We start from the raw sequence: 14,755 nt of genomic DNA, 5'->3' as shown, positions 1-14,755 counted from the left end.
GACAAACCTGAGGTCCTAGAATGCGACGACACCGAAGAGAGCCTATCCCCAGCCCCTCGTTCCCAAGAGGGTCCTGGAGGGAAAGCAGACACCGATGGACCCAAGTACATCAGTTCCCCATGGCCTCTGGGAGTCGAGGTGACTGACGCTGGAGTAGAAGAATCAGATTTTCTGGATCCAAAGAGCTTCTCTATTTTAGCTAACTGAGCCCGACGACCCTTGGAGGTCATTTGATCGATTAGACGACACCTCCCCGGACATCATGTGATGCCCCCAGGCAGAGGATACAGACCTCATGCGGATCTGTGATGGACATGGTCCACGGGCACTGGGGGCATCGGTGAAAACCCCGACGCCATGAAAAGAGAGCCCGCGAGCAGTTGATGACTGGTGGTCACCGAGCAACGGCACTGTCGGGAATCGACTGCAAGGAAGGGAAAAACCTATCACACTGCCCTATCAAAGTGCCAACGGGAGAAAGGGGACCCAGCGCAGAAAAAAACCAAGAAAAAGCACTCAAAGAGCAGAGCTCCACAACCACTTCACAGAAAAAAAAGACTAAAGGGGGATCCTGTGTAGACACGTAGATGGTGGCATGCTGGACATGCTCAGTGGGCCAATCAAAGTTCTAGAAACTCTGTCAGAGGTTTTCCATGTCAGCCTCCATCTAATGATATCACCCATATGTGAGGACTACCAGCTTGTCTTAGGAGAATTGTTTCTTTTATTCATCTTGCTATGGTTGCTTTGGATGCAGCCTCACTTTTACATGGACCTCCAAGTAATATAAACAATATCTGTTTTACATAAAAGATTTGTGACTTCTAGATATCTCAAGAGAGTTCATAAATTTAAATATTTAAATAAGTTACTTTTACTCATGCATTCTTCCCTTATAAACTGGAGTTGCCAGCTTCAGAGCATAACTGTGTTGGATAATATCCAAAACTCATTAGTCTGATATAATGTGGATCCATTCTTTGAAAAAATATTGTAAGTGTCTGCCTATTGGCCATATCAAAAAGAAGGAATATGCAGAACTTCATTGGGAATTAATTGTTGCAGCTGTTTTTGTCAATTCTGACCTTGTTTTTCTTGCCCTTGAAAGGGCCACATCTTTCCTCTGGGTTTTAGGGTTTGAGGTGTAGTTTGTCTAACTGGCTGATAATATCTTAGCCAATTCCATGACCCCAGACTGCTATAGTCTGGTAGACTCTGTGATCTTGTTTCCACAAGGTTTTTAACCAATTTTTTCTAGCTCCTCTCCAAAGAGAAGCCTTCCTTTCAAAAATAGATTTACAAAGACATGTTTTGGACCAAGAGTCCACTCCCCAATGCCTAGTCAAAGAAGCCTTTTGGCTCCTATAGATAGAGCTACTGATGAAACCCTAATGAGATCAAAAAGCCCACCTGAGAGATATGCAGCTGCAGATTCTAGTTGTATTACCTGTTCTCCATCTGCAATCTGATGAATCCAGCAAAGGAGTACTCTTGCAACATAACCTGTACAGACAGCCATCTCAATTGAAAAGGCATTTGCTGAAAAGACATGCTTATAAGCTTTATTTTTCTATCCTGTGGATCCTTATTTATTTATTTATTTTATTTATTTAAGTTTTTTATATACCAACATTCAAGACAATAGTCCCATCATGCTGGTTCACATGAAACAGGAGTGCAAAATAAACTTAAACTTGAACAATAGTGCGGAAAAAGCAGTTACATGTAACAAGGAAAATAGAACTTGGAGTAAGAAGGAAAAGGAAAACCAGATAATTACATATAATTACATTGTAAGAGGTAGCTAATAGTGATATTGATGGTGATGTGTGTTGATTGTTGGGAGTTAAATAGTATTGGAGTTAGGAAAAACTTTACAGTTTTTTCCTTTACAGTTTTTTCCTTTACAGTGTCACCTCCCTCTACTGGAATAGTTTTCCTGCTCACAGTTGAAATCATATCATCAACCCAGACATCTGAAATGAATTTTATTGGACTTTTGAAGGCAAAGGTATATTTTATTGAAGAATCTCATTCAATGGTAGCCTGTCTCTAAAGATTCCCATTCTGATACCACCATATTTTCTAGTTCAGAATGAAGTGGAAAAGCTATGGAAGGCTTGCACATACCTTTAATTATTGGATCCCAGTCTGGGGTCATCTCAAATTTACTTTCTGAAAGTCTCAAGACTGAGTTAACCTGAGAAATTAAAGCTGTAATCTCCTTTTTATGAAAGACAGATTGTAGAATCATTCTCCCCTTCCTCAAGAGTCATAACTACTACCCCATAACCTTTTTCTGTACCTACAGAAATATTAATAAGAGGAGAATTACTCTCTGTGAAACCATGTCCTACTTTAGTCTTTTGTGGCCTGCTTAAAAAAGCTGAGAACTGATCTGGGACTTCTGAGTTGCCAGTGCCTGTGCTGGGGAATAATTGCTTAAGAAAGGTTTCCCTATTTCAAAAACTGGACTCATTTGTGATGTCCTTTCAGGAACTAAAGTCAGAGGATCATTTATACTAAAGATTGTTTGACTGGGCAGTGCTTGGTCCCTTTCGGGCAGCTTTCAAAATGGCTGCCACATGATTTTCAAAAACCAAATTACATTGCTCAATGGTCTCTGGGTAAGTTAAAAAAAAACCCCAAAAAACAAACAACCAACAATCTGTGATTTTGAGCTTGTCTCAGGCACCAACAAACCTTTCTTATCAGTTTATGAGATTCATTATTGCCACAGAGGCATGCTATGCAACATGTGTCATTTCCTGCTGATGATCTTTTGCTACCCCAGGCAGCACAATGGCAGCTTTGTTCAGACATCAGAACTGATGACAAATTATGATTTACTTTGAATCCTGCTCCCCAAGCAAACACTCACTTAATATTTGCTTTACAGCTTCTCTTAGCTTACTTTATAGTAAGCTAGTGAAGCCTCAGATTAAAAAAAAAAAAAAAAGTTAAATTCTCCTAAAATATTTTCTGACTCCTTCTGTAATATCAAGCAATTAATAAACCACTCATTAAGGCTTTATCAATTACCTTTCAGAGGAAGGGAACAAGACAGAGTGGACTCACTGCACTGTAAGATTTACAGGAGCATGGCCTAAATAATTCAGTCTTTAATCTTAGAAATAGAAGGCTACTGTACCCCTGCATCCTTCCTTCAGCTGGAGGCAAAGAATACTATTTTAACTGAAAGTGCATGTTTACATATGTAGTAGTGATATCAAAGAAAAAAAAAAAGAAAGCTCTGCCTCCAACAGCTGGTTAAAGGCCTAAATTCAAACATTCTGGACTGGAATAGCAGAAATAAAGGAAAACCAGATTATGCTTAAGAGCCTGTAAATCTAGGTTCATAATCAAATAAAGAATGTAAATTTGAACATTTACTTCAGCCTATAATTTGGGGTAAGGAATAATAAGGTACCAGTACTTCAGAGAGGAAGAATCGAACTGCCAACATGAAAGCCTGGCAGTAGCCAGTGCCTAAGACATGGTTTCCCAAACCTTTCCTGGTGACTCTAAAACCAAAGGTATATAAATTTGCATATACTAGGACTCCACTGTGTGCAAACGTATCTCACCTCGTTCATAATGTGAATATCCTGAAAACCCAACTGGCTATGGGGTCACCAGAACAGAGGTGTGAGCCCTGTGTTGCTGTTTTAATGACTGCTTTGCTCTCCTGAAAATGGTAACCCCCACCCTTCCCTGATACTTAATATACATCCAAGACCCTCTGCTGTCCCTGTGCTGGTTTAGCTGGGGATGTCAGCTGTTCTGTCCCTTTCCTATCCCCCACACCCACAATGCCCTACAAGTTCTAATTATCATTACACGTTTTATAACAAAAAACCCTCAATGATCATTAAGAATCCTGGGGAGAAGGCACTGCCATGATGGCTTGCAATAAAGCATTATGACAGACCATTTCTTCCTCTACTTGTAAGCCTGACATTTTGAAGTTTTGCCAAATCTACCCAGTATGCGTGCTTACTGCATAAAAGTGCAAAAAACAAAACAAAACAAACAAAAAAAAAAAACAGAGTTATTCCTTTCTGGAAAGGAGAGCCCCAAACTCTAAGAAGAACTGTAGTTTACTTTGGTCAATCCCTGTTATTTTAATTATTGACACCACTCTAGATGACAGGTATGTGTGTTGTCTGCAGGGTGAGACCAATGCTGAACACTCTACAAAGTGATTTCATCTGACCAATCTCCAATTCTTCTACTTCCCATGTTGAGAATGTCCATAGCTCTTAAAATGAAATGAAAGGAAGCTGAAGACAGGCAAGGAAAATGGTATCACCCTACCCACAACAGGGCACACAAGGAAAAAATCACAGCAACAGTAATACATATGCATAGGCCATGATTGGCTTCCTGTCAGTTATATTCATTTTAAGACACTGCCTCACTTTATATGCTGTACATTCTGGATTTCCCTTATATCTTGCTCTGTTTTTGGTTCCTTATGTCCCTGCTCGATCTTTATGTTCTTCTCAAAGATTTATTGTCTCTTCCATCCTTATTAGTGATTTGTTTGGAATCTACTAGAGATTCAACTTTTAGTTATCAAGCCCCCTATTATGGAATGCTTTGCCACCAGATATCCATTCAGAATCCAATTATCTTAAGTTCAGGAAAGCAGTTAAAGCATACAATTGTGATTTTTAATTTTCTACAGCATGTTGCCAGTTGTACTATTGTGTTTTATTATGATTAAATATGATTTATTAATTTTAAGTATGATTGATTTTAGTTTTTATTAATTTAAGTGTATTAGTTGTTTTTAGTAATTCCTATTTTATTTATTATATATTTGTTAACCTGCTAATTTTAAATTTTGTATGCATTATGTACATCCGCTGGGTTAACATATCTACAAGTGGTATATAAAATCTTAGTAAATAAAGGCGTCATCTAGTTTGTAAAACTAGTTTAAAAAAAAGTTCATGAAGGTAAGCCAAAATTCCCATTATATCTTGTTCTCCCTACCAGTATGGATGCTATGGACATTCCAATGCTGTATATCACTAGGAAAGGAATCATGTTACTTGGATAACTCTCCCATCCAAAAAAAAAAGGATCTGCTGACATCCACTTGACACAGCATTGATTGTCAGGGCTCAAAAATTAGTAACCTCATGAAAAAACAGCAATGTAAATACTACTCTAGGCACTAGAACATTAATACATCACCTACTGGAGTAACGGAACAAGCTGGACTACTACAGAGAAAGCAAATGTTGCTTACCTGATGTAACAGGTGTTCTCACAGGACAGCAGGATGTTAGTCCTCACAAATGGGTGACATCGAGGATGGAGCCCACCACGGAAAACTTCTGCCAAAGTTTAAATAGAACTTTGACTGGCCCCTACTGGGCATGCCCAGCAAGGAACTGACCCTGCAGCCAGCAGGGGTCTCCCTTCAGTCTGATTTTCAAAGCTACAGGCAGTGCCTAAAAAGTAAAAACAAAACAAACCCAACACCGCGGGGTGGCGGGCGGGTTTCGTGAGGACTAACATCCTGCTGTCCTGTGAGAACACCTGTTACATCAGGTAAGCAACATTTGCTTTCTCACAGGACAAGCAGGATGGTTGTCCTCACAAATGGGTGAGTACCGAGCTGAGGATGTCCTGACTTGCACCAAATGCACCCAATGACGTGCAACAGGCACAACAACTGGGTTGGAATTTGGGAAAGGGCATCCGCACCCTACCGGGAGGTGGAAGGGTGTTGGTACATCACGTTGGGAAAAGGTTACGCAAGACAGATTGGCCGAAGATGGAGTCCTGTCTTCCAGCCTTGTCCAAACAATAGTGGGCTGCAAAGGTATGGAGAGAACTCCAGGTTGCAGCTTTGCAGATGTCAGGAAGCGGCACCGATCGAAGGTGTGCCACTGACGTCGCCATGGCCCTCACAGAGTGCGCTTTAACACGGTCTTGAAAAGGAATGCCAGCCTGCTCATAGCAGAAAGAAATGCAGTCCGCCAACCAGGAGGAAAGAGCCTGCTTACCCACAGGTTGTCCTAATTTGTTAGGATGGAAAGAGACAAACAACTGAGTGCTCTTCCTGTGAGAAACTGTACGGTCCAGGTAAAAAGCTAGAGCCCGTTTACAGTCTAGGGTATGCAGAGTCTGTTCTCCAGAGTTGGAGTGGGGCCTGGGAAAAAAGATAGGTAGTACGATAGATTGATTGATATGAAACTCCGAAACTACCTTAGGCAAAAATTTAGGGTGAGTGCGGAGTACCGCCCGGTCCTGCAGGAGCTTAGTGTAAGGCGGATAGGTGACTAAGGCCTGTAATTCACTAACCCTGCGAGCTGAAGTAACAGCCAAAAGGAATAACACTTTCCAAGTGAGATATTTCAAGTCACAGGAGTGCAGAGGTTCGAAAGGTGGTTTCATTAGACGACCAAGAACCAGGTTAAGGTCCCAGGATGGGGCCGGAGGACGCAAGGGAGGCTTTAGATGGAGCAATCCCTTAAGAAAGCGTGTTACCAGGGGTTGTACTGAAATAGGATTACCCCCAATACCCTTATGGAAGGCGGCTACCGCACTGACATGCATTCGTATAGAAGAGGTTTTAAGACCAGATTCAGAGAGATGCCACAAATAGTCCAAGAATTTTGAGATTGGACAGGAAAGGGGATCAAGGGACTGAGAAGTGCACCATGATGTGTACCTTTTCCATTTGTATGAGTAAGACCTTCTTGTGGAAGGCTTTCGTGAAGCTATCAGGACCCGAGAAACGGAATCCGAAAGGTTAAATGGTTGAAGGATTAACCTTTCAACATCCATGCCGTCAGGGACAAGGCTTGGAGGTTGGGATGGAGGAGGCATCCGTCGTTTTGAGTGAGCAGATGCGGGTCCTTTCCCAGAGGAATGTGCCTGCGGATGGAGAGATCCTGGAGTATTGGAAACCATACTTGGCGTGGCCAGTAAGGTGCTATCAGGATCATGGTTCCTCCGTCCTGACGTAGCTTCACGAGAGTCTTTGACACAAGAGGAAGTGGAGGGAATGCATAGAGCAGACCGGTTGTCCACCTGAGGGAGAATGCATCTCTCGGTCGAGAATGCTGGCTCCGAATGAGAGAGCAGTAATTGTCCACTTTGTGGTTCTGAGGGGACGCAAAGAGGTCTATGCGGGGAAAACCCCACTTCCGAAACAGTGAGGACGCCATGAGAGGGTTGAGTGACCACTCGTGTGGTTGGAAGACACGGCTTAGCTGGTCCGCCAATACATTGTCTACTCCCGGCAGGTAAGTGGCCCTGAGGTACATGGAGTGGGAGAGGGCTTCCGCCCAAATCTGCGCAGCTTCCTGACACAGAAGGAAGGAGCCTGTGCCTCCCTGCTTGTTTATGTACCACATGGCCACTTGGTTGTCCGTCTGGATTAAGATTATCTGATGAAGTAGATGATCTTTGAAAGTTCGGAGCGCATAGCGGATTGCACGAAGTTCCAGGAAATTTATCTGGTGTTCGGCTTCCTCCTTGGACCATAACCCTTGGGTTTGGAAGTCGTCCACATGGGCTCCCCAACCGATGTGAGAAGCGTCGGTGGTTAGGATTACTTGCGGATCCGGTGGGAGAAAAGGTAAGCCCTGAAGGAGGTTGACCTGAATCGTCCACCAGGTTAAGGACAGGCGCAGCGCTTGTGTAACTGTGACTATGGAGGACAGAGGCTGAAAAGCTTGAATCCATTGGTGTCGTAGAGTCCATTGTGTTTCTCTCATGGCTAGTCGGGTCATGGGAGTGACTTGAACCGAGGATGCCATGTGTCCTAGGAGAATGAGGAATTGGCGAGCCGTGGCAGTGTTTTGAGACTGAAGCTGGCGAGCTAGGGACATGAGAGTTTGTACTCGTTGAAGCGGAAGGTAGGCTTTTGCTTGCAAGGTGTCCAAGTCTGCTCCAATGAAGGATAAGGTTTGAGATGGGACTAAGCAAGATTTCTCGTAATTGACAAGAAACCCTAAAGAATGTAGGGTTTGTATTGTCAATTTTAGGGAGGATTGAGCTATCTGTTGGGTGGAGGCCCTGATTAGCCAATCGTCCAGGTAGGGGTAGACGTGGACACCTTCCCTCCTTAGGAATGCTGCTACCACTACGAGACATTTGGTAAAGACTCGTGGAGCAGACGCCAGACCGAAAGGTAGTACCCGGTATTGATAATGGTCGCGGCCTACCAGAAACCGCAGATATTTGCGATGGGATTGTGTGATCGCAATGTGGGTATAAGCGTCCTTGAGGTCGAGAGAGCACAGCCAATCCCCTCTTTGTAGCAGAGGGAGCAGCGCGCCCAGGGTTACCATCTTGAACTTTTCTTTTTGAAGGTATTTGTTGAGGGCTCGAAGGTCCAAAATGGGACGTAGTCCACCTGATTTCTTTGGAATTAGGAAGTATCTGGAATAGAATCCCTTGCCTCGTTGAGAGGGAGGGATGGGTTCTATAGCATTCGATTGCAGAAGAAGAGATACTTCCTGTTGTAATTGAGCCAAATGGGTGGTTAGACTCCACGCTTGAAGAGGCGGGGAGTCTGCCGGAAGAGTTATGAAGTTGAGGTGGTAACCTTGTGTGATAATTGTTAGCACCCACTGATCTGAGGTGATCTGCAACCAAGCCTGTAGAAAATGGTACAGTCGACCTCCTACAGGGATGTCTGGAAGAGGGGTTTGGCATGTGTTCCCTATAGGGGAGTCAAAGGCCAGTCGCAGGCCCAGGAGGAGGGGCTACAGTAGGCCTTTGTTTCCTAGGCTGACGTGGCTGGGGCCTGGTAGAGGATCGAGCTGAACGAGGCCTGGCTGATGGAGGGTAGTAACGGCGTGGCCGAAAGAACGACTTTTTAGAGTCCTTCTTAGGTGGTTGTTTGGAGGAAACCTCAGACGGAACAGAAGAAAGTTGTTTCAAAGTCTCGTGGTGATCTTTTAATTCAGCTACAATTTGCTGAATTTGTTCTCCAAACAAATTGTCCCCTAAGCAGGGTAAATCCGCCAAACGATCCTGGACCTCTGGGCGAAGGTTGGATGACTTTAACCAAGCCCAACGTCTGGCCGAGATGGCAGTAGCTGAAACTTTTGTGGAAGCATCGAAGATGTCGTAAGCCGTTCTGATCTCATGCTTCCCCGCTTCAAACCCTTTGTTAAGAAGAGCTTGAAGCTGTGGCTGGTATTGGTCCGGTAATGTGTCAGCGAAATCTTGCATCTGTTTAAGGATGGCTCTGTTATATTGCGTCATGTAGAGTTGATATGAGGCAATGCGGGAAATCAGCATAGCTCCATGGTACACTTTCCGTCCCACACTGTCTAGGAATTTATTGTCCTTGACAGGTGGAGTGGAAGAGTGTGGCTTTAGACGCTTGGCCTTTCTTTGCGCGGACTCAACTACAACAGAGCGATGATCCAGTTGAGGCTTTTGAAAGCCTGGTGTAGACTGGACGAGGTATGTGGAGTCAGCCTTCTTGTTAACTGGTGATACAGATGAAGGAGATTCCCAGTTTTTCTTTAAGAGATCGAGAAACACCTGGTGAATGGGGATGGAAGCGATGATTTTTGGAGCATCCAAAAATTGAAGCAGTTCCATCATCTGGTGTCTGTCATCGGTCTCAGATTGCAGCTGAAAAGGTACAAGTTCGGACATCTCCTTTACAAAATTAATAAAGGAGAGATCCTCTGGAGGAGATCTTTTTCTACTCTCTGTAGGAGAAGGCGGTGATGGTAAATCTGTGTCAGAAGATGTATCATCACCCCAGGTATCATAGGGATCACTTGGGGGTTGAAGCCCCGATGGACCTGGTTGAGGATCCAAAGGCATCGAAGGAAACCTTGGAGGAACCGGTGGTACAATCGGTACTGGGAACGGCATCGAGGGCTTCGGTGCTGCCGATGGAGTCGGTGCCGGTCTTGGAATCGATGGAGCCGAAGGATAAACCGGTGGAGATATACGAGAAGGCACCGATGGGACCACCCCGGAAGGGGGAATCAGGAACAGTGTTTCTCCCGCCGATGAAAATCCAGTCGGAGACGATGGCGCTGTCGGTGCTACTGGAATCATCGATGGAAAGGCATGTAAAAGTGCCTCCATGCGTTGTAGTAGCGGTGCGAGCGCTTCCACCAAAGGTTCGGTGGTCGGTTCCTTCCTCGGTGGCGGAGTCGGTGCCGGAATCGGTGCCGGAGACGGTGCCGATGGAGGATGGAATCTTTGCATCGCTTTCTCGATGGCCTCCTGGACCAGCCGGTCCAGTTCTGCCCGGAGACCAGGGGTAACAATACCCGGCTCGACGGGAGAGGGAGGCTGAGGCAGAGCCGGAGGGACCACCGTAACCGGTGGGATCACGGCTCCCACACCCGGAGAGGGTGAGGGTTTCCTCGGTGCCTGCGAACGAGACGTGGACGGTGCCAAGTCTGATCGAGGCCTCTTAGTCGGTGGCTCGGCCTGCTCAGAGGTCGATGGCTGTGGATCCTCGACAGGCCGAGACTTGTGCCGTCGATGGCGATGCTTGTCCTTCCGGTCTCCTCGCCCATCCGGGGAGGGGACAGGAGTCGACGGCCGAGAAGTCATCGATGGTGGACGGTCACCGGAGGGTTGACGATGGTGGTGCAACTTCGACGGTGCCGGTTCCGAAGACGTCGATGCTATCGATGGCGTTGGGGTGGGTGCATGGAAGAGGAGCCCCATCTTCTCCATCCTGGCCTTGCGACCCTTAGGTGTCATTAAGGCACATTTGGTGCAAGTCAGGACATCATGCTCACTACCCAAACATAAAACACAAACCCTATGGGGGTCTGTGATTGACATAGTCCGGGTACAATCCGGACATCGACGGAACCCCGTCGCCATGGCTTAAGGCCAAATTTAGTCGCGGGCTCGGTAAGTGCCAACAGGCCTTGAGGGCCAAAATCGACGGTAGTCGATGAAAAATGGGAAAAAACTTACCGGTTTCCGCGAAGGTGACAAAAATTTGTTGAAGGGAGACCCCTGAGGGGCAAATTTTCTTCGGAAAGAAAAAAACCGAATTCCTGTCAGGAACGTGGTAAGAGAGCTCCTTTCACTGCGTGGCAACTGCTGCGCGGAAAAAAGAAGACTGAAGGGAGACCCCTGCTGGCTGCAGGATCAGTGCCTTGCTGGGCATGCCCAGTAGGGGCCAGTCAAAGTTCTGTTTAAACTTTGACAGAAGTTTTCCGTGGTGGGCTCCATCCTCGATGTCACCCATTTGTGAGGACAACCATCCTGCTTGTCCTGTGAGAAACTGCATGCTAGCAGAAATACTGCACTTCAGTCACACACAGGAAAAACAGAGTTAGACTACAAATTAGAAACAAAGACACAGACAAAACTGAAATAGAAAGCCTGAGAAACTAGACTCTGAACAGTAGAATACTGAAGAAAGAGCAAAATACAAAAATATAAGGAATGCACATTCCCAAAGATGGCATATTCAAATTGCTAAAATCTCAAAATATTTTTAAACCTTTGTTGTCCGATCTATGTATTTCTAATCAGTTGGTGTTGGTTATATTTTTCTCATTTTTCCCTTGGTTATTTCCCAATTCCTTTCAGGGTCTCTCTTCTCCTACTGTCTTCTCCCCCCCCCCCCACCCCACCACACACACAAGCTCATGCTTTCTCTCACAGACTCCTTCACATACACAAGCTCTCATATGCTCTACCCAAGCTCTCACTCTCACCCTTCTGCCCCCCACAGGCTCCCAATCTTATAAAACACACAGACGCACACCCAGGCTCCGATTCTTATACACACTGGCTCCCATTCTCACTCACATGCACACATACTCAGGCTCCTATTCTCACCTCCCCATACACACACCCACAGGCTCCCATTCTAATCCCCCCCCCCCCCCCCCCCCCGGGTCCCATTCTAATCCATCCACACATACACATTCAAGCTCCCATTCTTTCCATTAGGCACAGACAAACTCCTACTTCCGCCGCGGGGATGGGATCCCGTGCAGCACTGCACCTCTGGCCCTCCTCTTCGCTGCCATGGGGATAGGATCCCATGGCAGCTCTGCAGCTCTGGCCCTCCTCTTTGCTGTCGTGGGAATGGAATCCCATGACAGCCTTGCTTCCGAGGTTCTCCTCTTTGTCATCATGGGGATGGGATCCCGCAATGGCATTAATCCAACAGGCCTGGTTGGGTGGGCCTGAGCCAAAAGTGGGTGGGCCATGATCCACCCGTGGCTACGCCACTCCAACAAGGACACCCCTTCCCTCCCAAATCATGAAATCCCTTACAACCCAAGGATTCAGTGCACAATCTGGGGGTACAACTCAACCCTAATATTACAATGGAAGCCTACATCTCAAACGATAATAGAGTCCTCTTTATGCATCTCCGTCAGATTCACCAACTGTGCAATTACTTTGAGAAACACAACCATGCTACCATAATATATGCGCTGATTACAATACAACCTTAAAACATCTTAAACTGCTATAAAATATAGCTACTAGACTTCTGGTAGGGGCTAAATCAATGAACCATATAAGATCAATCTTGCATTGGTTACACTGGCTACCAGTAAATCCCCTGGATTGTTCTTAGTTACTGACACAAACACTCACATCCTGCAATACCAGAGACTATAGAAGCTACTCCAGATGATGGTGACCCACGCAGGCCCTCAATGGTTCGTTTAGACTGGTTGTTCAGACGCAGCCTCAGCTCAGTCTTCTCAGACTCCAGCTGGTCAATATCAGCCTGAAGGGAATCCATCGTTTCTTCAAACTCCCTGAAAGAGACAATGAACACAAAATAAGGCTTATTAGAGAAACAGAAAGACAGCCATGTAACTGTTTTAAACAACTGCAGCTTGCAGATTCTGAACTTCTTTCTCTGTATCAAACTAATAAATTTAGCTCTGTTTGTTGAGTAGAATATTTGTTTTACTAGAATGGTGAGAATTCAGCAATAGTCTTCACATTGGGAACCTGCAAGCTCCACTTGATTTTAATCTGTCTCTGATAAATCCTCTCTCATCTGATTAAATTATCATAAAAATCAGTGTGACCTCATGGATGAAATAGTTATCCGAGAACAAACTAAATATGCATTTTTATGAATTGTATCTGGTTTCATTTAAAACCTCAATTGTACTGGATGGCAATGTTTATGTTAAAAATTAGTATTTCCATCAGATATTCATATTTTAAATTAAAAAAAACTGCATCAGTGTTGAACAGGAGCATATCCTTACTGTTTTGGCCATTTCAGCCTAAAATTCATTTTTGTCATGCAATCTTGCAAAAGTGGTATAACATGATAAACATCTCAAAACACATATAACCTACAAGATTAAAGAAGGATACCACAAATTACTGACACTAAGGCGTCTCAAACCATTCCTCACGCAGGAAGATTTTAGAACAGTTCTTCAACTACTCATCTTCTCTAACCTTGACTACTGTAACGCCCTTTTCCTTGGACTACCTCTCTCTACCATACGTCCATGCCAAATATTACAAAACGCAGCTGACAGAATCAAGAAAACAGGAACACATCACACCAACACTAATCTCGTTACACTGGTTCCCCATAAAATACTGAATAGAATACAAAGTATTGACAACACTACATAAAATGATAATAGGACAGCAAAGCAACTGGCTAAGCAAATACATCGTAACACACAATCCAAAATGGAACTTAAGATCAAGGAACAAAGGCCTCCTCAAAATCCCTCACGCAAGAAGCACTCGACTAAAATCAACATGTGAAAGAGCCATATCCATCGCCAGCCCCAAACCATGGAACTCAATACCAAGTGGAATAAGAACTCAAACAAGCACTAAAATGTTCAAAAAAGAGTTAAAAACCTGGCTATTCACAAGAGCATACACAAACTCACTCAACCAACCAGCATACAATACAAACACGCAACCAAACAGAAAAAGGGATACATCACCAGCGAAGTAACAAAAACTTTAAGGAAATATCCTCCACAGGTGTAATAAATTGCAGTATACAAGAATTAGCAATATGATATAATTTGATGTCTATAATGAACCTTACAATTAAGAACTAGTAGATTTAATTAATCTTTTATACAAACTAAGTCTCTGTGATGATGATGTTGCATTCTGGTGCATGTTTATGTAAACAGTTATGATGGCGAAACCGAATGACGGTATACAAAACACCTTAAATAAATAAATACATAAGAGTTTAGGTACTGACTAATAAAATTCCAAAATATATGGTATGAAACGGTGTTAAATAGACATTAGCCATTATCAGGAGGAAGAAAAAGCCACAACAGCTTATGGTAGTTGCTGCAGAGCAAGACTGTTTTTGCCCTATAGGAAAATATCACCTTACTTTAAAAATAAAGTTAGTGGTTTGCAGCATTCTTTTGTGCATGACAGGTGTTTTCTTCTGGGTAATTAACTATAACCATTCAAGATAAAAGCTCATGCTCTACAGCTAAAATGCTGCAACACCATAAGAACATGAGTGCCATGGTGGGTCAGACCAATGGTCCATCATGCTCAGCAGCCTGTCTCTGACAGTAGCCAATGGGGGTAAATAGAAGTACCCAGCACATCCCAATAGGGAAATCCATTTCTTGTTTCTTACTCCCAGAAGATAGCAGAGATATGAGGCACTGGTGCTGGTCCCAGTTCTCATCATGGACAGATGTGGCTGCATGATGGAGAGCAAAATTTCATTCTGAACAAGTCTCTATTTACACAAGTTAACACGGACAACCTACTACTACTTAACAATTCTGTA

At 44.3% G+C, this 14,755-nt stretch overlaps 1 protein-coding gene across 4 annotated transcripts in view; it reads right to left on the bottom strand.

Annotated features, from left to right (window-relative positions):
- Window positions 1-14,755, bottom strand: part of LOC115087474 (dynactin subunit 1-like) — a 314,922-nt gene that overhangs the window by 17,857 nt on the left and 282,310 nt on the right. For all 4 annotated transcript variants that reach the window (XM_029594711.1, XM_029594702.1, XM_029594721.1 and 1 more), the window contains one exon: window positions 12,589-12,755. In XM_029594711.1, coding sequence (XP_029450571.1) covers window positions 12,589-12,755 — 167 coding nt within the window. The remainder of the gene's footprint in view (window positions 1-12,588; window positions 12,756-14,755) is intronic.

The sequence above is a fragment of the Rhinatrema bivittatum genome, chromosome 1 (assembly GCF_901001135.1).
Source record: "Rhinatrema bivittatum chromosome 1, aRhiBiv1.1, whole genome shotgun sequence".
In the NCBI taxonomy this organism is placed as follows: Eukaryota; Metazoa; Chordata; class Amphibia; order Gymnophiona; family Rhinatrematidae; genus Rhinatrema; species Rhinatrema bivittatum.
The sequence above is the reverse complement of the archived record's forward strand: the minus strand, read 5'-3'. Positions and strand labels throughout refer to the sequence as shown.